Genomic DNA, 23,681 nt, shown 5'->3' with positions numbered 1-23,681 from the left:
TAAATTCTTTATACGGGTATTAACTTTGGAAAATTAAAAAATCAAAAGGATACAATAGAGACTCTGGTAATGGCCTAATAGTAATGGATAATGCTCTAAACTATCAATAAACGAAAATCAAGGAAAAAAGAAAAAGAAAAAAGGACCTAAGTATAGCCACGCCGCTGTACTACTTAAATATAATATTTAACGAGTATAGCCGCGCGGCTATACTATTAATTATATTAAAAAAAAGACCCGCCTAGCGATTGGGCGCCCAAATCTTCTCTTTTCCCTAGCGTAATTCCAAGGCCTCTTTCTATCTACAAATCTATCTTGTTCTACACCAAGGATTTTGATATTCTTAAGTCCCAAGTACACTGACATCATCTTCACCGTATAGTTTAATAATTTTTAATATAATTTATTTAAAATGTTAATATAATTTTTTTTTATTCAATAATATATGAAAATTATGCGTATATTACTTGAATTTTGCGTGTATTATTCAAAATTTCGTAAAAACATGTGTATTAAACATGAAAAATGCGTACGTACATGTACAATATGTGTATTGTATGTTTTCTTTTTAAAAAACTTGTCTTCTACAAAGTCTTTAAGACGTGTATGGAAAATGAAGGTATCATTGAAAAATATGTATGTATATAATACGAGTATTCACTACAAGAAAAAACCTTTTAAGCGACCAAATTTTTGGCGACCAACGCAACTTCAGTCGCCCAATAGTGTTATTAGCCAGGACATTTTGTAAATCCGTCGCCAAAAGTTTTGTGAGATTTAGGCATGGGTTAAGACTTCAACCAACCAACCAACCATAAGGTGTGGTGCGGTCGGCAAACTACCACCTACAGTTGGTGAGCTACCTGGTGTCTCAATGACAAGGGTTCGAAACCAGTTTGAAGCATTTTGTAGCCATGGTCAAGCCAAACCCTGAGCAGGGATTAATCCCACCCTTCGGGTGTGGGGACACCTCGTACTATTTACAAAATTAAAAAAAAGACTTCAACCAACCGATTGGCGACAAAATCTTTTCAAACGGTGACTAAAATATTTCGACGTTGTTCAATGAATTTGCTACCAAATGCAATTTTGGTTGCCCCATTTTCAATTTTGGTAGGGGGATTTTAGTCACTTTTTGTTTGGAAAGGATTTTGAGGAATTGAGAAGCACCATTGCGTAGAGCTCGTCGAAACGAATCCGTAGACAGGTGGCATACTCAATTTCAATTTAAAATGGAGGAGTTATGATCTACGGAAATGTAGTGGCACAATCATAATTTTTGCAAAGTCAAATTTTTAAAAAACTGTTCAGCTCCTTTCTCTCTCATTTTTCTCTCTCTTGTCTCTCGACTCTCGTATCTCTCTCTTCGCGCAAACCGGCCAGCCACTTTGGCCAGCGATTTTTGTCAACTCTGGTTACCGTTTTAGGCGAGGCCGATCCCAAAATCTTCATCTTGATGTCCTTTTTGGAGCTCGAAAACCCAAGAATTTTGGACTGGAACGACGTGAAGTTTCGACTGAAACTTTCATCGTTGCCGTCAACATTTCTGGTTGCCTCAGGCAGCGCCACCACATGGATCATGTTCGTCTCCTCTCCCTCTTGCTTTCCTATAGGTTTCACAACCTCGTGGTTGGCCATAGAGGCTGGCTTGAGCTTGAAAAGCTCTGAAAAATGCCACTTTTTGGCCGCGATTCACCTAGTTCCGACCACTTTTTGGCCGGGGTCTGAAAACGAAAAATGATCCCATAGGTGTTCTAGTTCTATGGTAGGAAGATTGGTTGGTGGTTTGAAGATTTTCCGTAGCCGGAAAATCTCTCAATCTACCCATCGATGTCGGCCTGCACGGCCCATAAAATTTTGGCCCATCGAGTAAAAGCTCGACTGGCATGTAAAAGCCCAATGCATAAACTAAAGTCTCCTACGTGAAAACCGAAGAAAGGATGTCCAGAGTGCCAAACTAAAGTCTCCTGCGTGAAAACCCATTAAACGAGAAAATGCTAAATTCTTTATACGGATAATAACTTTAAAAAAGTAAAAAAATCAAAAGGGGACAATAGAGACTTGGCTAATGGCCTAATAATAATGGATAACTCTCTAAACTACTTTTATTAAAAAACGAAAATGCATTCTGCAACTCACCGATCGGCTATACCATTTCTTTTTAAAAAAATCGTGGTATAGCCAAGCGGCTATACTATCTAAATACATTATATTTAAAAGGTACAGCCGATTGGCTATACTATTTAATTTTTAAAAAAAAATTTAAAAAAGGACCCTCCTAGTTGGATTAGTTTATACTTTATAGATATTAATTTGCTAGTTTCAACATATCCAAAGCAAATATTAATCGCCCACTATATAATATGTTAACATAATATTTTTAATATATATTATTTTATTTAATAATATGTGAGAATTATTTGTATAATACGTTAATTTTTTTGTGTCTTATTGAAAATTTTTATATAAAAAAATACGTGTATTAAACATGAGAAATACATACGTACATGTACAATACAATTGTACGTTTGGTTTTTAAAAAACGTGAATTTTACCGAGTCTTTAAGACGTGTACAAAACATGGATGTATTATTGAAAATACATACGAACATGTATAATAGAGTATTAAACGTGAAAGTGCTATATTATTTATACGGATAATAACTCTGGAAAAGTAAAAAATTAAAAAGAGACAATAGAGATTCAAGTAATAGCCTAATAGTAATGGATAATGCTCTGAACTACTCCTCTCGATAAACGAAAATTGGGGAAACAATTTAAAAGAGTCCCAATATATATATATATATATATATACATATATATATATAAAGCGTATAGCCGATTTATTAAAAAAAGTTTAAACAAAAAAAAACCAGTAAGGTCGGTCGGCTATACTATTTTTATAATAAAAAAATTAGAAAAACATCGGGTATAGCCGCCCGGCTGTCCTATTTATGGAAAAAAAAAATATCACAGTAGTCGCATAGCGCTTAGTTGCCGACGTGTCAAAAACAGTATAGCCGCTCGGCTATGCTATTTGTAAGTAACATGAATAAAACCAAGTATAGCCGCGCGGCTATGCTATCTATTTAAAAAATACCCGTTAAGCGATTAGGCGCTCGTGTCAAAACTAGTGCGCGGCTATACTGTTTCTAGTGGTATAGCCGCTCGGCTATACTATTTAATTATTAAAAAAAAATAAACAAAAAAGGACCCTCCTAGTTGTTAGCAAAGAAAGGATCAGCTAAACGAAAACAAATTTTTAAATTTAAAAAAAAAAACAAGGAAAGAAAAATGGCTGGTTGATTATATGTTCTGTTTGGTTCGCAAGAAAAGCTGGGAAATATGATAGAAATATTGTTCTATAGCTTAGATTATCCGAGTTTTCTTTGGAAACCAGGGTATTAAAATGCAATTTGGTTATTAGTCTTTGTCTCAAGCAAAAATAATTTCCATGGAGCTCTGCTGCTCACTCCGACTCAGATTTTTCATTTGAGTTGAGTATGCTATTGGACATGAAAAAATTGATTCAGGGAAGCAGTGCCGATGTGCCCTTTCACTTGGTCACTTTGTGCTTGCTAGAGTGGGAGAGCCAAAATTGAAAGAAAGAAACTTTCATAAAAAATTGGAAGAAAGAAACGTACATGTTTTATTTGGCAAAATTTTAGCAAGTTACAACTGAAAAGTTCGGCCACTAGAATTACAATGGAAACTTCCATGCCATGTGGCTGCATTAATAAGAACCAATCTTTAATGAGATGTGTGACCAAAAAAAAAATCTTTAATGAGATGATGAAGCAGAACTACTTAGTGGCAGTGACAATGTGAAAAATCAGTTCATGTTTGAATTTTGGCCTTTACATCACTAATGAATTGACATAAGTTCTTCTGTGATGACCCATTTACAGCCAACCCATCCTCCAATTTTTGCCTCATCTTCTTGATCTCCTTCTGCAATCCATCACCCAACCTTCCACTCATCAGACGGTTGATCTTCTCTGCTACCTCCATCCTTGTAATCGGTTTAATCCTATCACAAAGATTGAGTCCAATCCCCCAATCATCAACTACAAGTTTCCTATTGGTGGTTTGGTCAGTCAACATAGGAAAACACAACATTGGAACACCACACCACATACTTTCCAGTATGGAATTCCATCCACAATGAGTCAAGAACCCTCCTATTGCTGGATTTGAAAGCACCTCAATCTGAGAGCACCATGGCACAATCAGCCCTCTATCTTTAATCTCATCTTCAAATCCAACAGGTAGGATCGAGGTTTCAAGTTCACCATGACTTATAGTATCAGGGCGTAGCACCCAAATGAAACTCACTCTACTAAGCAAAAGCCCATGAGCTATTTCTTCTACCACATTCTTAGTAACTTGAGCGTAGCTTCCAAATGAAATATACAGAACTGAACCAGGAGGCTTGGCATTGAGCCATTCTGTACAGTCAAACTCGGAGATGAGGTTGGTTGCCACCACCACACTCTTGGTAGCTTTATTGGGGAAGACAGGGCCAATTGCATATGTGGGTTGCTTCTCTTGCAAGGCTAGAAGGGACTGGGATTCGAGTTCTTGCACTGTGTTACACAAAATAAAATTTGCATTTGTAACTTGTTGGAAGGCCTTGTATAGGATTCTGTGAGCTGCTGTTGATGTATTAGTAGCTTGGAGGTGTGATACCAAGTCCTTTGGTTCAATAGCCTGCACACCAGGTATGTAATCAATCGTGTCCTCGCGATTATCTAATAAATCAACCAGAAAAATCAGGTATACATAAAGAAAAATCTTCTCGTCTTTTGTATCAACAATCTGATAGCATAACATGTTGGATATGAGAAGGTTATTACTTACCATGAGAACCAAAATGACCATTTTTTCTGAGGAGGTCCATGTGATAGTAGATGCACAAGACGAAAGCTGTTTCAGTCCAGAAGGAAATGTGGACAAGGTTATACTTGTTGGCTATGGTTGCTGGCCAGGTGTGGAAGGTATCAGCAATCAAGCAACTGATTGAAGGGTCAGATTGGACTAAATTTCCAACAAGTTCATCAACATGTGCAGGGAAGACATGCAATAGACCCTCAAGATATTGATCAAGATTCTGAGACCGGTTGAAGGCTAGTGGAAAACCATCACTCACTGTTCTGTAGCGAATGTCTAGACCAGACTTTCGCGCTGCAGCAAAGATGTCTTCTTGACCTTCACTGCCATTGGATTCGGATTTGGTTATCTGGTGGTGAATAATTTGGGTGTTGACAAAAGTGATGGTGAAACCATTTGAGGCAAGCTTCATGGCCAGATGGGTAAATGGGATAACATGGCCTTGGCGAGGGAGAGGCACCATGATTGCATGAGGCTTTGAATGCTTGTCCTCCATGGCTCCCTCTGTGTCTGTTTCTCTCTCTGTTTGTGAGTTTGTGATCTGTGTCTGTTTGTGGCTCTGTGTGCTTATACAAATACACACACAAAGTTTTGTTTTCTTTCTTAGGATAAGGGGTGGTGGGGCAGAAGTCTAATTTTCCACAAACTGTTTTTAAACTACAAACAAAACAGTGTCTTTCTAAACCAAGAAAATGAATCACACTTTGGATTCTTGTGGATAAAAATCAAAAGATTCACTGACAATATTCTCAGTAGTGGAAAGACTTATTATAATTTGGTTTTGTGCTAATTTAGAGGTTGCGCTAATGACAAAGATGACAAAGAAATGAGGAAGCAGAACCACATAGTAGCAATGTGGAAGTCACACTCTTTTTTGAATTTCAGCCTTTACATCACCAATGAATTGAGATAAATTCTTTTGTGATGATCCATTTACAGCCAATGCATCCTCCAATGTTTGCTTAATCTTCTTGCTCTGCTTCTGCAATCCATCACCCAATTTTCCACTCATCAGTCGGTTGATCTTCTCTGCTACCTCCAACCCTGTGATGGGTTTCACCCTATCACTGAGATTTAATCTGTTGACGCCAAAAAGTGGTTCTCTGACTTAGAGGGTCAACTTAGTAATTTTATACCTTCGGTATCCTCAATGCCTCGGTAGGGAGCGTGATCTGCAATATGAGCAAACGCTCGGTAAGATCCAAGGCACCGGTGTGGTACCGGCCGAAGGCTCTCTGATAAGTCCATAAAATTACATATTTATGTACTATTTATACTTAGTTTTTGTAGGAGAATTTGGTTTAAAAAGGACTTATTACTTTATTTTCTCAATTCTCAGCTTTCCAGAGCAAGTAATTTGTTTTCAACGGAAATACGACTTTTTGGTGGAGTTTTAGCACAAGACCAATTGGAGATGAAAGCTAAGATCTTGAAGATGATTGTGGAATTTTTCTAGAATTTTCAGAGCAGCCAATGAGAGCAGTCTTTGAAGTTAAGTCAGCATAAGATGCAATCCCGTCAAAACTGTGCTGCTGTGGAAGAATGACCATTTGAAGACTTTCCTGATTTTTCCTCAAGGCGTGCGATATATGGATGGAAAGATAAGACAAAAATCTACAATTTACATATTTTTCCCGATTTTTCTTGGAGGAGGAACAACCCCAAACGTGCAAGCAAAGTAACTGACATGTTATCCCAGTCCAAGTAGGAAGAGGAGTCAAGTACTTACCCATTTTGGATTTATGTTTTAATTAGGTTTTTCTTTATTGTTGGGCTACTGTAAAAGCCCAGCTAGGGTAGGAATAGACGTGGGGTGTCCTATTTAAGCATGAGAAACAACTCCTTTTTGAGGATGAAAAAGACGAGGAGAAATTGGAGACGCCGGAAGAATACCGCAATTGGCTAAGTTTTATTGTTTCTTCCTTATGTTTTTGTTTATGTCGAATTCTAAGATTATGTGTAACTAATTTTCTTTGCTAGGGCATGATGTAGCCCTAGTATGATAATCTAGTTTTCTTATTTTACCTATCTATTGATTGCCATTTGATGTTGGATTCTTAATCACTGTGCTTAATAACTTGGTTGATTATCTTGATGCTTGATCACCATCTAGACTTTTAATTGAGTAATCGGATGCAAATTAGAGTAAATACCATACTTAATTTGAGGCTTGCTTCATGTGATTAGGATTTGTAATTCGTCTAGGGTAAATACCATACTCCTAGGGTTTACATGCTTGTTCGAGGTTTTCACTGATCTTAATGAGTTTCTATGTGTTGATATTTGACCTAAATACCATAGGCGAATTGCATGTAGGAATATACGAGTTAGCCTAAATACCATAGGTAATTCATGAAAAAGGAAAACTAAGTGGTGACATCAAATGGTTAGTAAATAGGTAGGTGAATAAGAGGCTAGATCGGATTACTAGTGGTGAATTCATTGTCCTAGTGCTTTTATCAATTTGAATTTCTCATCCTTGTGTTTCGTTACTTTCTACTTATTTTGTCTTTTAATTTCGTTGTTAATTAAATCATTCTTTCAAAAACCCCTTTTGTGTTTACGTGAGTATGCTACGTGTTTAATTTCTTGTTTATATAATTAGAGTAGTTAAAGTATTTTGTGAAGGAAATTAAGTTAGACTAATTGGAAGTTGAACTCAATCCTCGTGGGAATGACCTCGTATTTGCCATGCTATATTATGATTGACCTTGTGCACTTGCGAGTATAATTTGTGTTTAGACTAATCTTTAAAATCTCAATTTTTCAGGTTGTCTAAAATTCACAACACTCTCCGATGCTTAAGTAAGTTCGGGATTAGAAAGTTCAACTGACAGATCAATAGGCTCGTATGCCATAAGTTCTGATTACCTCTATTTTGGGGTGGTTGGCCTCTTTTATAGGCATTGGGAGGTGTGCACTTTGTTGACAATTTCGATGTGGGACTGTGGACATCGCTTGGGAGCTTGCCACGTGTCCCAGGAGAAGGTGTTGCCCTAATGGAGTGATCGGTAGGTAGGATGCCAAGGGTTTCCCTGACCAGGCTTGATTTCTTCCACGTGTCTCGTTCTTATTGGCTGTTCATTCTGGGTATAAACAGGAGTCCCCCAAGTTCTCAGTCGAGAATTCTCGGATGGGGACTTGACTACTTTTTCGGTAGGTCCATGATCGCCCTACCGTTCGGTAGTTTGGCTAGAGGAGGCACTCGTTCCTTGCCTCCAAGTCGAATTATTCGGCAATCTCCGCCTAGAAGCCCAAGAGTCACCACTTTGAGGGTTACCGTTCGGCAGTGCTTGGTGCATTTAAGAGATTCCGAGAAGGTATTGCCGATTGCCTATTGACTTTGGCAATTTTGGTCGTCTCCTTGCGTTCTACGCACAGGGAAGGGGATCAATGGGACAGAGCGACGCTTCGTCTTCTGAACCCCACGTGCTGTCAGAGCCTCCATTCGTTGTGTGACACGTGGCATGTCAAATCAAGTGGGGCGGCGCAATTAATGCGCCGTTTGGTTTCTCGAGGCGTACCGTTGCAAACTCAGCCCTGTAAATAGGAATGGTTTCTGAAGCATTGTTCACTTTGCGTTTGTGAGTGAGGTGGAAGTTCTGTCTAGGCGATTTTCGGCGAGTGCAAGCGGCAATCAAGGCGATTTCTGACGTGAACAATCGGCAACCAAGGCGATTTCCGGCGAGGTCAATCGGTAGTCAAAGCGATTCCCATCTTCATCCTCTAGTTCACATAAGGTACCGTTTGGTAACTTTGCAAATTTCTCTTTTCTTTCCTTGCGTACGTCCTTCCTTGGTTTGAACTAGACTAGAACTTTATGCAAGTGGGGTGTGGTTCAGTAGTCTAGTTGCCATAGGTAGAGACGTAGGCATCGGTAGGATAGTTCCTCGGCATAGCCCTTAGCTTCTTCCATTACTTTGTAGATGTCTGATAGTGAGTCTAGGTTCGAGAGCGAGCCCAACGCTTATGATGGGGAGTCTCCAGACAGACAACAGGATACCGAAAGTGAGGAGATGGGCCAGGATACCGAGAGTGATAACGACTCTGAGGTTGAAGTTGTTGGTGAGAGGGTTAGATCAGCACCTACCCATGGGATCGGCAAGGGGCTTATGACCAGTCAGCCCCTGCCGTTGAAGATTGTTTATAGCGACGGCAGGCAAGTTAGCTCGCATCCTCACCCTGAAGCCCAGGAGGAAGATGTCCAGGTTCCAGGTCAACAAACTGGATGCCGATTGGAGGCCTCCACGTCCGGTCGTGGGGGAGCTGATGCGGGGCCTTCTTCCTTGCCGAGGGTCACAATAGTCAACCTGGGGAATCCTAGGGCTCCAGTAGGAGTGCCGAAGGAGGTCCTTTTCGCAGTAGACTATCTGGATCCCAATAAGATGACCTACCGAGAGTTGGCCAAGATCCAGGCCGAGTATAGGATTCCCAATTCGGTATGGATGAGGATCCCGGGCCCTACCGAATCTCTGAGTGGTCCGAAGGACGGCGAGGTCGCCTTTTTTTACTGACGTCCTTCAGCAAGGCGTTAGGCTACCATTGCAACCTGCAGTTCAGCGGATCCTTGCCCAGATTGGGTACGCTCCTGGCCAATTCAACCCCAACTTCTGGGTGGCTCTGATGGGGGTAGTCACTGCGTTCGGTATGGCTGGTGAAGGGGAGCCGTCGTACGAACAGTTCTCCTATTTATACAGTGTCACGAAGTCCAAGAGTGCCGATCGCGGCGGTTGGGTTCAGGCCAATTGCCTCAGAGCGTTCGAGCGAGGGCACTTTGTGAGCGATGTGCCGACTTCTCAAAAGTCTTGGAGGAATCGGCGGGTGATATTGTCGGGAGACTGGGAGTCTCCCCCGGGAGTCCCCGTTCGATTCCACATTCCCAACACCTTCCAGATTACCGGTAGGTCTTGACCATACCGATCGGTAGGCAAGTGATTTTTGTTCGGGACCAAACAGTTTTGTTTTATCTTCTGCAGGTAAACTGAAGCAGCCGATCCCTTCTCAGACCGAGATTCGGCAGATTGACAGGGTGAGGCAGAGAATCCCTGCCGATTCTAGGGTTTATCCCCAGTTTCTGTTTACCGAGAACCTGATCAAAGCCCGACTCGTCGACCCTGCCGAGAGTAAGTGTACTTGTGCTTTTTGTTGTGTTCACAATGTGGTCTGTCCTTTTCTTACCGAACCCTCCTTCTCTTGTGCAGTGACCGAAGAGAGGAAGACCGCCGAAAACAAGAAGATGAACGATTCTTCAAAAAGGCAGCTGATGATGGGGCTGCAGGGGAAGAAGAAGGCTCGGCAGGCTGAGGCTGCCTCGGAACCCCCGGCGTCGGCGGCTGACCCGGAAGACCAGTCCCTTGCCGATCGGCAGAGGGAGAGAGCGCCCGAGGCACCGGTAAGTCGAGCGCCGGTGGCCCAGCCGACGGGCAAAGGCGGGAAGGGGGGCGATGCTACAACCTCCAAGGCCTCTTGGAAACGGCATACGACTGTGGATCTGGAGGGAGAGACGACGCCAAAGCGCAGTCGGCAATCAGATCTGCCGAAGGCAACCCTGGCTACCGAAGAGGAGGGTGGCCCTGTGGAGCATGTCACTCTGGCTTGCCCGTTGAAGACGGTCCAATTTGAGAACCATATGATCCTTGGTTCGCAAATGGAGCTGTCTGAGATTAACGAGCTCCTGAAGAGGCAGCTTCGGGATGAGGCGGGGCGTGCCTTCCGTCTGCAGGCTACCGTAAGTCCCTTACTCTCTTTTTCTAGTTTCCATCTCCTTTGTCGCCTACTAACCAGTTCCTTCTGCAGGCATCCATGGACATGTGGCTCTGTATGAGGCGGGCCATCAACGCTACCGAGCGCTCGAGGAAGCTATACGAGGACGGTAGGGCCAAGATTGCCGAGGTGGGCAAGGCGTTGCAGGACCATGCCAACCTTGTGCTGGACATGCAAGCTGTCGAACGGCAGGTCAAGGCTCAGGAAGCCAGAATTGCAGAACTCGTGTTGGCACTTGGGGCGGCTGAAACGGTAGCCATGGATGCCGAGGTGGCGAAAGAGGCGGTACGGGTTGCGCTGGAGGAATCTGAGCGGGCCAAGGCTGCTGAGGTCGAGGTTGCCGTTCGGGAGGCGATTAAGGCCTACCGTTCATCTGAGGAGTTCGCCAATCTCCTGGACAGCGAGGTGGGCTCGGAAATGGCGGGCCTTATTTACCGTTTCAAGCGGTACAACCCCGGCCGGAAGCTCGACCTCAATTTCATTGTCGATCCTCCTCCCCTTCCCGAAGGGATTACCGAAGAAATGATCGAGGATTACGAGGGGGAGGAGGCCTCTGGAGACGACACTCTTGCCGAGAAGGGTCACGTTGCCGCTGCCGAAGCCCCAGACTCCGCTGCCGTTTGAATTTGAGTTGTATTTTTAATTAATTTTGTTTTGTACTCGCCCTATGGCGGTCTTTCTGAACACCTTGATGCCGAGGGCATCCTTTTAATTTAAGTGTTTTTTTTTTTTTTTTGGTTTCAGACTTGCTCATTTTTGCTTATTTTACGTCTGTATTTTATCCATGCTTGTTACTGCCATAGGCTAATAACTGTATAGGACTATCACTCACGGCGATCAGTTAGTTCGCCTCTTGAGTAGTCAAGTGGCGCTGTCTCAGGTAGACGAGACTCAAGGTAGTTGCGGTACTGCCGTTGATTCGTACCTACTTCTCGCCCACACAAGTGTCACAGATCTCGGTAGGACCAAGGCCCCAATAGCCCTGCCTATAGAGATGCCGTGGGTAGGTCTAGGGTACCGTTCTGGAGCTAAGTAATCTGTGCGTGATGAGGATACCATAGGTAACCCTGGAGCACTGTACTGCCGTTGGCTCGTACCTAATGCATATTGTTGTTCAATTTTAGATGCAAATTGATGAAGCTAGATTGGAATCGGTAGTAGACGCGTAAGAGCATAGCTTTTAATTGCCGTAGGCAACGCTGCCGTGGCTCACGTTAGTGTGTCCTACCGAAACATTTTATTTGAAAAAATAACGCTCTAAACATGTGCAACTTGGGCTATTCTTATTTCATATATAAGTGCCGTAGGCAAAAAAACAAATTTTGCCCTACCGTTGGCTAAGGGGCTTTACTTAAAATAGCTCTTGAGATGTTCCACATTCCATGGGTGACCGAGGGTTTTCCCATCTGTGCCTCGGAGCCTGTAGGTACCGGATCTAAGGATGCCGATGACTTCATAGGGCCCTTCCCAGGAAGGTCCGAGGGTTCCTTCCGTTGGATTTTTGGTTGTGAGCGAGACCTTGCGCATGACCCAGTCTCCAATTTTGAAGGAGCGGGGCCTGACCCTTGAGTCGTAATACCGAGAGACGCGCTGTTTGTATGCTTCGTTCCGAAGGTTTGCTACTGTTCGGCGTTCTTCGATTAAGTCTAGGCTTATTGCAAGTGCAGCCTCGTTCGCCTTTGGTTTGAAACCTTCCGTTCGGTAAGACGACCCGCCGATCTCGACTAGGACCACGGCTTCCGAGCCGAATGCTAGGCTAAAGGGAGTTTCCCCTGTGGAGGTTCGGTAGGACGTCCGGATGGCCCACAGAGCTTGGGGAAGCTTCTCTGGCCAGACTCCCTTGGCACTGTTGAGTTGCCGTTTCAAGAGTTTCTTTATAATTTTATTCACGGCCTCTACCTGGCTGTTCGATTGAGGGTGAGCTGGGGAGGCGAAGAATAGGTTGATTTTGAGGCGAGTGCAGAACTGTCTGAAAAGTTCCGAATCAAACTGTCTGCCGTTATCGGTGATGATGGCGTGTGGGATGCCGAAGCGGCAACAGATGTTGGTCCAGACAAACTCCTCAATCCTCGCTGCCGTTATGGTGGCTAAGGCTTCAGCCTCCACCCACTTCGTAAAGTAGTCAACGGCAACAACCGCATACTTAACCTGTCCCTTGCCTTGCAGCATGGGCCCGATCAGGTCAAGTCCCCACTGGGTGAATGGCCATGGACTCACGATTGGTGTAAGGGGTTCGGCAGGACTGTGTGGAACATTGCCGAACCGCTGGCACTTGTCGCACCTCTTTACCATTGCAATCGCATCCCGATGCATGGACGGCCAGTAGTAGCCTTGCCGGAAGGCTTTGTGGGCTAGGGATCTGGAACCGGAATGATCACCGCAGACACCGCTGTGGATCTCCCGAAGGACATACTCGCCCTGCTCTTCGGTGATGCATTTCATGTAGGGGGCGTGTAGCCGCGTTTGTACAGAATGTCATTGATGACAATGTATCTTGCCGATCGGTAACGCAGCTTTCTCACTTGAACCTTGTCTTCCGGGAGGGTACCGTTCGTTAAGTATATGTATATCGGCGACATCCAGGTGTCCTCATACCGTACGGCACATATGTCAACGGTGGTGGTGCTTGGCCGGGCTAGGATCTCGACTGGGACCTTTCGGCCGATTTTGTCGTTAATTGCCGAAGCCAGTCTGGCTAATGCGTCGGCATGGCTGTTCTCTGACCTGGGAACCTGCCGAATTTCGTAGGCCTGGAACTGCTGAAGTAATGAGTGTGCTGATGACAAGTAGGTTGCCATAGATACATCTTTGGCCCCGAAATCGGCAGTGACTTGGTTCACGATGAGTTGTGAATCACTGTGGATACTGACCTGCTTAGCCCCCATGCTCTTTGCTAGCCGAAGGCCAGCTAAGAGGGCTTCGTACTCTGCCTCGTTATTGGATGTTCGAAAACCAAATCTGATGGCATATTCCATCTTGGTTCCATCGGGGGCGGTGAGAACCAAGCCAGCTCCGCACCCTTGTTGGTTTGCCGAGCCGTCTACGTGTAGGATCCAGATAGGAATTGATTGGTCAAACCGGCTACCGTTCGGCAGGCCTTCCAATGGAGGGGTTTTCCCAGGTTCCGTTGCCTCCGAAGGTGTTAGTTCAGCGATGAAGTCTGCCACGGCTTGTCCTTTTTCGGCAGGTCTGGGTTTGAACTGTACATCGAATTCTTCTAACTCGATCGCCCATTTCACCAGCCTACCGGATGTTTCTGGTTTTTGAAAAACCTGCCGAAGAGGCTGGTTGGTTAGGACGATGATGGTATGGGCTTGGAAGTAGGGCCGCAACCTTCGGGCGGAAACGACCAGAGCCAAAGCTAGCTGCTCGAGTGGAGGGTACCGAGGCTTTGCTGACGTAAAAAATCGGTAGCTCTGCCTTCTCTGGTATCCGTATCAGTACTTAGCTGACGGTAGTGTTGGATACCGATAGATACAGAGAGAGAATTTCCCCTGGGAGAGGTTTGGAAAGTAGTGGGGCCCTGCCCATATAGTCCTTCAAGTCTTGAAACGCCTTATCGCATTCGGCAGTCCATTCTATATGACGTTTGCCCCCTTTCAAGGCTTTGAAGAACGGTGCGCACTTGTCTGTGGCTTTGGAGATGAAGCGAGTGAGGGCTGCTACTCGTCCGGTAAGGCTCTGGACGTCCTTTTGTGTCTTCGGCACCTCCATGTCGATTATGGCCCTGATTTTATCGGGGTTTGCCTCGATACCCCTTTGGCTGATCATGAAACTGAGGAATCTTCCCGAAGATACGCCGAAAGCGCACTTTGTTGGGTTGAGTCTCATTCGGTAATTCTTCAAGATGCCGAACATGAGGGATAGGTTCGCCAGATGTTCCCCTACCGTTCGGCTCTTTACTAGCATGTCATCCACATAGACCTCCATCGTGCTGCCGATCTGCTCAATGAAGATTCGGTTAACCAGTCTCTGGTAGGTTGCCCCCACATTCTTCAAGCCGAACGGCATTACGTTATAGCAATATAAGCCTTTGTCTGTTATGAACGCCGTGTGTTCGCTGTTGGCAGGATGCATGAAAATCTGGTTGTATCCGGAGTATGCGTCCATGAAGCTGAGCAGTTCGTGACCGGCAGTGGCGTCAACCAGCTGATCGATGCGCGGTATAGTCTTGGCACATTCGTCATCCGCCTTTTGCCTTCCGGACCATAACTGAGTTTGCCAGCCAGTCCGGGTATACAGCCTCCCGGATGAAGCCTATGGTCATGAGTTTGTCTACTTCGTTCTTCATAGCTTCATACCGTTCGGCATCGTAGGATCGGCGCTTTTGCCTGACAGGCTTGAACGTTGGTGAGATGCTCAGCTTGTGACTGATGACATCAGGGGATATACCCGGCATGTCGTTGTAAGACCAGGCAAAGACTTCCGAGTTTTGCTGAAGGAACTGAATGAATTCGGCGCGAAGGGTGGCGTTTAGCATGGTGCCGATTCGTACGCACCGGTCTGGCTGACCCTCGTCTAGCGCCACGGTTTCGAGATCTTCGACAGGTTGTGCCGTCGGAGTAGGCGTTTCTTCCCTTGGATCATCCACTGGTTCATTACCGTTCGGAAAGTCCACGACCGTGAAGGTCTCCTTTTGCTTCTGAGGGGCTGCCGATTTCAACGCCGCGGTGTAGCAGTTCCGAGTGCTCAGCTGATCGCCCCTGATTGCCCCCGTACCGTAGCAAGTCGGGAACTTCATGAGCAGCATGTGGGGGGACAAGTGGGCCTTTATCGCCGTGAGTGCCGTTCAGCCGACAATAACGTTGTATGCCGTCGGACAGTCCACCACAAGGCACTGGTCGTAGACCATGGTCCTTCGTGGGGCTACGCCGAAGGCGATCGGCAGGCTGACACTGCCGATTGGCTGGACCAAGTCTTCGGAAAAGCTAAGAAGAGGCAAAAGTTGTCGGTTGACCTGGCTGTTATCTACTCCAAGTTCCTTAAACGCATCGGCGAAGATGACGTTTACCGAACTCCCAGTGTCGATCAGAATTCGTCCGACATCGAATTCGGCAATCTCTGCCCGGATGATTATAGGGTCGTCGTGTGGGTAGATGATCCCTTCTTCTTCCTTCTCGGAGAAGGTGATGGGTTCCCACCTGACCTTCGGCATTTTGGTGTGCCAGCTACTTTCAATGCCGAGGACTTGGGGGTACTGTGCAGCCCTGACATACTGCTTCACTGACCGGTTAGATGCCCCGGCGAGGGTTGGGCCTCCACTGATCGTGCTGATCATATTGATTTGCCGATTGGCGTTCGGCGCTGGCGCCTGCTGCGGCCTGGCTATGTACTGATCCAGTTTGCCTTCTCGAATTAACCGCTCGACAATTTTTCGCAAACTTATACAGTCCTCGGTATTGTAGCTGTTTTGCTGGTGGTATCGGCAGAATTTCCCTGTATCCCGGCCATCCTGCCGACTAGGCTTTCGGAATGCGAGCTTCGGGATTATCTCATTTTCGTTCATCAGCACCGCTTCGTAGGAAGTGTTGAGCAAGGTGAACACCTCCGTCCCCTGGTTATGCCCTGGTAACGGCGTTCGGTAACCGTCCCTGCCGTACCTGCTCTTGTTTTTCTTGGAATGCCCCTTTTGGGAGCTTCCGGCATCTTTGCGCTTGTGGCTCTCAGTGTATTCGGAAATTTGTGCCGCTGACGCAAACGGCGATGCCTGTGCCGTGGAGGACCGCTGTATGGATTCGTTCTGCCGAGCCGTGGGCTCGGCCCTCGAATTGAAGTATTCGGCTTTGGCGTGGATTGCCACTTACTTCATGAGTTCATCGTACGTACGCCAATTGCTGCTGTGTACCAGATATCGAAAGTGTGAGGACCGTAGGCTGCCCTATCATCGGTATCCGGACACCTCGAGTATTCATGGCTGAATCGTGCGGCATATTCACGCAATGGTTCGTCATCCCTCTGCCGGATGGTGTATAGGTCATCGGCAGGGTACAGTCTGTCCGTTTGGATCATGAAATGGTTCAGGAAGATCTGCTTCAGCTCGTCGAAGGAATCGACCGTCCCTGGTTCCAAACGGTAGAACCAATTCAGAGCCGCCTCTGTGAGCGAAGAGGGGAACAGCAGGCACAGTCCTTCATCGCTTAGCCCTCGGCATCCTACGGCCGACTGAAAAGAGTGAAGGTGCGTCAGGGGGTCCTCCACTCTTGTGTAAGCGATAATGCGTAGGGGTTGTACGTCCCTATCCTGTCGTGAGTGCCTTATGCGCTCGGTGAAGGGTCCTAGCCGAAGCCTTCCCCAGTCTGGCTCTTGTGAGCGAGTCCGATCGTCCTCCATCTTCTGTACCCTCTGAAGGAGAAGGCGAATGATAGGGTCCCTGTCTGGTATCTCCTCCGCGGTTTGATGCACCGACTGCTGCTGGGATCTGACAGGATTAACCTCAGAGAACTTTGTTGGCGTTGCCGAACGGTATGATGACGACCGATTCGTGGAAGGGGCGTATTCTTGGTCGGACTCTGCCGTTGACTCCAAGACTTGTATCCTCCGTATCGGCGACCTCCTTCCCAGACTTCTCAGCTGGGGGTCATCCAGGCGCGCCCTTATCCTGATCTGCGACCCATGTCGCTCTGTTTGTCGTTCGGCCTCCCGATCCAATAGCCTATGGCGACAATCGGAATAGACTTTCTTCGGCACATGAGGCTTATTTTTTGGTGCCGGGACTACCAAGGGTTTTGATGGTGCAGGCGCAGCCTCGGCCACCTTTTTACCCTTCCTCTGCCGACAGGGAGTCTATAGGCTCTCGGAGGATCGATCGGTCTGGATGTTTTGCGTTTGCTGCTGGTTCAGCAGCTGTTGTGTTTCGTCCACCTTGGACGAGAGGAAATTGTTCTGTTCTTGTAACCTAGCCATGTCCTGCCGAAGGGACACGACTTGGGCTAAAAGCTCCGCGTTTTCAGCGGGTTGGAGTACAGATGGATTAGTTGCCGGGGTGTATGGGGGCGCTGGGCTAGCTCCGCCTGGCATACCGTACGGCATCCCCTCCTGCGGTAGGAACATAGTTTTCGAGTTGGTCCCCATATGTTTGGGATAAAGGGTCGATTTGTTTATCGTTTCCCACAGACGGCGCCAAACTGTTGACGCCAAAAAGTGGTTCTCTGACTTAGAGGGTCAACTTAGTAAGATCCAAGGCACCGGTGTGGTACCGGCCGAAGGCTCTCCGATGCTTAAGTAAGTTCGAGATTAGAAAGTTCAACTGACAGATCAATAGGCTCGTATGCCATAAGTTCTGATTACCTCTATTTTGGGGTGGTTGGCCTCTTTTATAGGCATTGGGAGGTGTGCACTTTGTTGACAATTTCGATATGGGACTGTGGACGTCGCTTGGGAGCTTGCCACGTGTCCCAGGAGAAGGTGTTGCCCTAATGGAGTGATCGGTAAGTAGGATGCTGAGGGTTTCCCTGACTAGGCTCGATTTCTTCCACGTGTCTCGTTCTTATTGGCTGTTCATTCTGGGTATAAACATAATCCAATCCCCCAATCCCCCAATCATCCAATCATCAACGACTAGTTTCCTATTGGTCACTTGATCAGTCCACAGAGGGAAGCACAGCATGGGAACACCACACCACATACTTTCAAGTATGGAGTTCCATCCACATTGAGTCAAGAATCCTCCTGTTGCGGGATGTGAAAGCACCTCAATCTGAGAGCACCATGGCACCATCAACCCTCTATCTTTAATCTCATTCTGAAATCCAACAGGTAGGATATAGGTTTCATCATAACTTGTAGTATTAGGGCGAAGTACCCAGATGAAACTCACTTTACTAAGCAAGAGCCCATGAGCTATTTCTTCGATATCATTTTTAGTAACTAGAACATAGCTACCAAATGAAACAAACAAAACTGAACCATTAGGCTTGGTGTTGAGCCATTCTGTGCAGTCAAACTCTGACATCAGATTGGTAGCCACAATACTTTTTGTGGGGTTATTGGGGGAAACAGGGCCAATTGCATATGTGGGTTGCTTCTCTTGCAAGGCTGAAAGGGTGTTTGATTCAAGTTCTTGTACTGTATTACACAAAATAAAATCTGCCCTCTGCACTTCATGGAATGCCTTGTGCAGGGCTCGGTGCATCGGTGTTGATATGTCAGCTTCTTGGAGGTGTGACATCAAGTCCTTTGGTTCAATAGCCTGCACCCCCGGTATGTAATCGATGGTGTCCTCTCGATTATCTAATACATCAACCAAACAAATTGAGATTAGTAATAGGATGTTTTCTCTTGTCAGAATGTCAATATGAAGTATTGATCAGTGAATTCTTTTAAAACTTGTGATCCTAATTGACAATCTAGCAACATAACATGTAAGACTTGAGAACAAGACCGTAATGTAATCAAAGCTCAAGCGAATTTATGCGAAAGTTATTACAAACCATGTGAACCATAATGACCACGTTCTCTGAGGAGGTCCAAGTGATAGTAGATGCTTAAGACTAGAGCTGGTTCAGTCCAGAAGGAAATATTGACAAGGTTGTATTTGTTGGCTATGGTTGTTGACCATGGGTGGAAGGTATCAGCAATCAAGCAAGTGACTGAGGGGTCAGATTGGACTAAATTTCCAACGAGTTCATCAACATGGGCAGGGAAGACATGCAATAGGCCCTCAACAGCTTGGTTATGGTTCTGAAATCGGTTGAAGGCTAGTGGAAAACCATCAATCACGGTCTTGTAGCGTATGTCTAGGCTGGACTTGCGCGCTGTGGCAAAGATGTCATCTTGATCTTCAGTGTCATTGGGTTGGGATTTGGTTATCTGGTGGTGAATGTGTTGGGTGTTGACAAAAGTGATGGTGAAACCGTGTGAAGCAAGCTTCGTGGCCAGATGGGTATGTGGGAGAAGATGCCCTTGGAGAGGCATAGGCACCATGATAGCATGAGGCTGTGAATGCTTGTCCTCCATGGCTCTCTCTCTTTGTGCATCTCTCTATGTCTGCGAGTATGTGGTCTTTTATCGGAGAAAGAGGGCAAGTGCTGAAATTACAAAAGCTAATGGACTGATAAAAGCGAAAGCACATCTTTTGCAATGTGTGGTCTGTATGTGTGGTCAGATGAGGTGAACTGCTTTTAGCACATGGCGTGGGGCTAATGTTCCAATTTCCCACAAACTATTTTTAGAATTTAAACAAACAGTATCTTCTTTCATCAGAGACTGGAACACAGCTCAATAATATTGATTTAAAACATGATAATAGATCCTCAGATATGCCACATTCTTGTGTATTTTGGATTTCACATTGCTAATGAAGCGTTTTATGCTAATGATGATTTAATGACAATGAGATGATGAAGCAGAACCACAAGATTGTAGCAATGCGGAAGTCAGTTTCGTGTCTGAACTTTGGTCTTCACATCACTTAGGAATTGAAAGAAATTCTTCTGTGATGACCCATTTAAAGTCAATGCATCCTCCATTGTTTGCCTCACATTTTTTATCTCCTTCTGCAAACCATGGCCCAATTTTCCACTCATCACATGGTTGATCTTCTCTGCCACCTCCACTCTTGTGATAGGTTTTACCCCATCACAAATATTCAGTCCAATGCCCCAATCATCAACTACTAGTTTCCTATTAGTGATTTGGTCAGTCCATAGAGGAAAACACAGCATGGGAACACCACACCACATACTTTCAAGTACGGAATTCCATCCACAATGCGTTAAGAACCCTCCTACTGCCGGATGTGAAAGCACCTTAATCTGAGAGCACCATGGCACTATCATCCCTCTGTCTTTAATCTCATCGTCAAATCCAACGGGTAGGATATTGGTTTCTTCATAACTTGTAGTATCAGGGCGAAGTACCCAGATGAAGCTCCCTTTACTAAGCAAAAGTCCATGAGCTATTTCCTCAAAATCTTTTGTAGTAACTTGAACATAACTACCAAATGAAATAAACAAAACTGAACCATGAGGCTTGGATTTGAGCCATTGAGTACAGTCAAACTCAGACATCAGATTGGTAGCCACAATACTCTTAGTGGGTTCACTGGGGAAGACAGGGCCAATTGCATATGTGGCCTGCTTCTCGTGCAAGGCTGATAGGGTCTCAGATTCAAGTTCTTGCACTGTATTAATCAAAATAAAATCTGCTCTTTTAACTTCATGGAATGCCTTGTATATGATTCTGAGCATTGGGGATGATAAATCAGTAGCTTGGAGATGTGACATCAAGTCTTTTGGTTCAATTGCCTGCACACCCGGTATGTAATCGATGCTGTCCTCACGTTTATCTAATAAGTCAACCAAAAAAACACAGATACATGTAGTTATATAACTTTGCTAATGTTCATGTCATCATGCTGTGAATCTAGTAGACTAAACATTCGAACAAGACACCACGCGATCAGATGGTTTAAACTTTAGATTGACAATATGAGAATGAGATTTCATGTTGTCAAATTAACTAGAAACCATTCCATATGTAAGTTAAGCAAAAGTTTGGGAGATTTGTGAGAGGGTGCATACCATGAAAACCAAAATGACTATTTTGTCTGAGGAGGTCCAAGTGATAGTAGATGCTTAGGACTAAAGCTGGTTGAGTCCAAAAGGAAACATTGACAAGGTTGTACTTGTTGGCTATGGTTTCTGGCCAGGTGTGGAAGGTATCAGCAATAAAGCAAGTGATTGAGGGGTCAGATTGGACTAAATCTCCAACCAGTTCATCAACATGGGCAGGGTAGACATGTAAATGACCCTCAAGAAATTGGTCAAGGTTCTGAAATCGGTTGAAAGCTAGTGGAAAACCATCACTCACTGTTTTGTAGCGTATGTCCAGTCCGGACTTGCGCGCTGCGGCAAAGATGTCATCTTGTTCAGTTTTGTTGTTGGGTTGGGATTTGGTTATCTGGTGGTGAATATATTGGGTGTTGACAAAAGTGATGGTGAAACCATTTAAAGCAAGCTTCACTGCCAGATTGGTAAATGGAATGACATGGCCTTGGAGAGGGAGAGGTACCAAGATTGCATGAGGCTTTGTGCATTGATTGTCCTCCTCCATGGCTCTGTTTCTGTGTCTGCTTGAGGAAGTAGGCAAGTTTTGAAATCACAAAAATCTGATATGTGGCCAGATGACTCCCATTCAGTCAAGTAAACTATTTTTAGCAGATAACATAAAGGGGTGTATTATCTTTTATTTCTATATGGTAAGACAATATTCAAAATTTCTTGTAACCTCTGGTTTGCTCCAGGATTCAACAAGTTGCCTCACCTCACCTCCTTTTATTCTCTTTATTTGAATAAACAATTCAGTAAGAGACAAACTTGGACCGCTCTTTCACAAGGTTCACTAACCAACAAACAAGGCAACTACAAAAAGAACCCGACAAAGACTTCATCACACATGGATGATGGAACCCATCAAGATAACCCTTTTCATATGGTCAACTAACCAACAAGACAAACCACAAAAGGAACCCACCTCATAACAAAAAAATTACTTTATTTAATATATTCTGACCCAAAAAAATTACTGAACAGATGAGTAATCTTGGATTTCCTTCAGTTAAATCAATTCATTAGATAATCGATGTTGTCCTCGCGATTAACTAATAAATCAACCATCATGTAAATAGTATCAATAAATTTATGTCGTCATACTGTAAATCTGAACTAAAAAAAGTCGAGCAACACCCAACACAATCAAAACTCAAGGAGTTTTGAATAGGGAGAGGTACCATGATTGCATGAGGCTTTGAATTGTCCAAGCCAAATTATGTTTGCGGTCCACGTAGGATGGGCAAAGTTTTATTTTGGTACATGTAATTTTAATTTTTGCAATTATTGGAATGCAAATTGAAAGACATTTGGTTAATTTCATCATATTTCAACGGAATTAGCACGTATATGAGGTTTTTTACACCTCTAAAAGTCCAATTTATCCTAACATATGCCAATTACGTGCTAATTTGAAACACAATTTCTTTTCAAGTTATAGATTTTTTACACCTATAAATTGAAACACAAATTCTTTTCAAGTTCATGTGGTTGTTTCCATATTTCTAAACTAAAACTAAAGTGTGTGCTAGTATTGGCATCAAAGTGGTGACACAAATTTGCTGGGCTAAAAGGCCACCACCGTCTCTTCGAGAAGTGTTGGAAGCGGATGGTCTTCCAAGACCACCAAACTAATGTTCTTATCTATATTTTGTACTAAGTTAGCCTCTCCACTTGCTTGCGTTGGCTGAGTGTGTGCTAGCTTAGTTAATATGTTCTATTCGTGGCTTTTGCCTTTTAATGAAGCTCCTTTTCGTCCAAAAAAAAAAAAAAAAGTGACCATGATGAGGAAGTCATATTCGTGTCTTTTGTAATTTTCCAGTCATTGGATTGGTTGGTAGGCAATACTATCATGTCTTTGGTTGGAGAAAGACTTTTATGCAGCCAGAATATCTATTTTTGCTATCCCAATCAATGATGCAATGATACGTGAGATAACTTTTTCATGTGTCATTGTGTTTTTGGCCAAGAATAGCAAAATAATGATATCCCCGATACAAGTAAATTTTTCACATTTTGTGGGGTTTATTGGTGAAGTGACATGCCTTGAATTGTCGACCATCCCCAGTAGAATCATCCATCCAATGAATTATAAAGGGTTAATTAGTATAATTAGATCAAAGACGTCACACATCATACTTTGGCAATCTCATTGATGAAGTTAAGGGGTGATTCACTTTGTTTCAGAAGATTTCTATCTCTTATATTCCGAGATGTTGTATTATTGTAGCTCACAAACTTGCTGCTCATGCTATTAAATATTAGGATGTTATAATATGGGATGAAGACGTCCTCCTTGGTTGGAATTTTCTGCAGTGGATGAACCCCCTTGAATTTACTCAATGAAAATATCATCCTATTTTTCACCCCGAAAAAAAAATTCATACTTTGGCCTAATAATTATGCAGTAAAACTCCAAAAGTAATATATATATGTATGTAAGTTTCCTTTTGTCTGGTTATATCATTGATGGGTCCTTCC

The 23,681-nt window shown here is 44.4% G+C and overlaps 5 protein-coding genes across 5 annotated transcripts; all 5 read right to left on the bottom strand.

The window, feature by feature from the left end:
- Positions 1-3,625: 3,625 nt before the first annotated feature.
- LOC110744717 (UDP-glycosyltransferase 86A1) lies at positions 3,626-5,502 on the bottom strand. Its single transcript, XM_021944706.2, has 2 exons — positions 4,861-5,502; positions 3,626-4,751 (listed from the first exon to the last, which is right to left on the bottom strand). The coding sequence occupies exons 1-2, from the start codon at positions 5,384-5,386 to the stop codon at positions 3,838-3,840; spliced, it is 1,440 nt and encodes a 479-aa protein (XP_021800398.2). The 5' UTR covers positions 5,387-5,502; the 3' UTR covers positions 3,626-3,837.
- Positions 5,503-13,091: 7,589 nt separating this feature from the next.
- On the bottom strand, positions 13,092-14,664 carry LOC148293594 (uncharacterized). The gene is made up of 2 exons (XM_088254529.1): positions 14,362-14,664; positions 13,092-14,078 (listed from the first exon to the last, which is right to left on the bottom strand). Exons 1-2 carry the CDS (start codon positions 14,662-14,664, stop codon positions 13,092-13,094), a joined length of 1,290 nt encoding a protein of 429 aa, XP_088110655.1.
- A 778-nt stretch (positions 14,665-15,442) lies between these two features.
- LOC148293593 (uncharacterized) lies at positions 15,443-16,983 on the bottom strand. Its single transcript, XM_088254528.1, has 2 exons — positions 16,480-16,983; positions 15,443-16,360 (listed from the first exon to the last, which is right to left on the bottom strand). Exons 1-2 carry the CDS (start codon positions 16,981-16,983, stop codon positions 15,443-15,445), a joined length of 1,422 nt encoding a protein of 473 aa, XP_088110654.1.
- Positions 16,984-17,110: 127 nt separating this feature from the next.
- LOC110768078 (UDP-glycosyltransferase 86A1-like) lies at positions 17,111-19,752 on the bottom strand. The gene is made up of 2 exons (XM_088254334.1): positions 19,083-19,752; positions 17,111-18,882 (listed from the first exon to the last, which is right to left on the bottom strand). Exons 1-2 carry the CDS (start codon positions 19,606-19,608, stop codon positions 18,140-18,142), a joined length of 1,269 nt encoding a protein of 422 aa, XP_088110460.1. The 5' UTR covers positions 19,609-19,752; the 3' UTR covers positions 17,111-18,139.
- A 237-nt stretch (positions 19,753-19,989) lies between these two features.
- On the bottom strand, positions 19,990-21,880 carry LOC110768076 (UDP-glycosyltransferase 86A1). The gene is made up of 2 exons (XM_021971763.2): positions 21,174-21,880; positions 19,990-20,938 (listed from the first exon to the last, which is right to left on the bottom strand). The coding sequence occupies exons 1-2, from the start codon at positions 21,703-21,705 to the stop codon at positions 20,028-20,030; spliced, it is 1,443 nt and encodes a 480-aa protein (XP_021827455.2). The 5' UTR covers positions 21,706-21,880; the 3' UTR covers positions 19,990-20,027.
- Positions 21,881-23,681: the final 1,801 nt, after the last annotated feature.

The sequence above is a fragment of the Prunus avium genome, chromosome 6, assembly GCF_965620075.1.
Source record: "Prunus avium chromosome 6, drPruAviu1.hap1.1, whole genome shotgun sequence".
Taxonomy (NCBI): Eukaryota; Viridiplantae; Streptophyta; class Magnoliopsida; order Rosales; family Rosaceae; genus Prunus; species Prunus avium.
This window is presented reverse-complemented; position numbering and strand designations above follow the sequence as displayed.

Excerpts from the sequence above, each read along its gene's own strand:
- LOC110744717 (XM_021944706.2), bottom strand. The coding sequence starts at position 5,386 with ATGGAGGACAAGCATTCAAAGCCTCATGCAATCATGGTGCCTCTCCCT. Across the intron at positions 4,752-4,860 it reads TGGTCATTTTGGTTCTCATG|ATAATCGCGAGGACACGATT; the intron begins GTAAGTAATAAC and ends TTGATTTATTAG.
- LOC148293594 (XM_088254529.1), bottom strand. The coding sequence starts at position 14,664 with ATGCCGTTCGGCTTGAAGAATGTGGGGGCAACCTACCAGAGACTGGTT. Across the intron at positions 14,079-14,361 it reads GGGCCATAATCGACATGGAG|AGAAGGCAGAGCTACCGATT; the intron begins GTGCCGAAGACA and ends TACGGATACCAG.
- LOC148293593 (XM_088254528.1), bottom strand. The coding sequence starts at position 16,983 with ATGGAGGACGATCGGACTCGCTCACAAGAGCCAGACTGGGGAAGGCTT. Across the intron at positions 16,361-16,479 it reads GGTACACAGCAGCAATTGGC|GCATCGCCGTTTGCGTCAGC; the intron begins GTACGTACGATG and ends TCCACGGCACAG.
- LOC110768078 (XM_088254334.1), bottom strand. The coding sequence starts at position 19,608 with ATGGAGGACAAGCATTCACAGCCTCATGCTATCATGGTGCCTATGCCT. Across the intron at positions 18,883-19,082 it reads TGGTCATTATGGTTCACATG|ATAATCGAGAGGACACCATC; the intron begins GTTTGTAATAAC and ends TTGATGTATTAG.
- LOC110768076 (XM_021971763.2), bottom strand. The coding sequence starts at position 21,705 with ATGGAGGAGGACAATCAATGCACAAAGCCTCATGCAATCTTGGTACCT. Across the intron at positions 20,939-21,173 it reads TAGTCATTTTGGTTTTCATG|ATAAACGTGAGGACAGCATC; the intron begins GTATGCACCCTC and ends TTGACTTATTAG.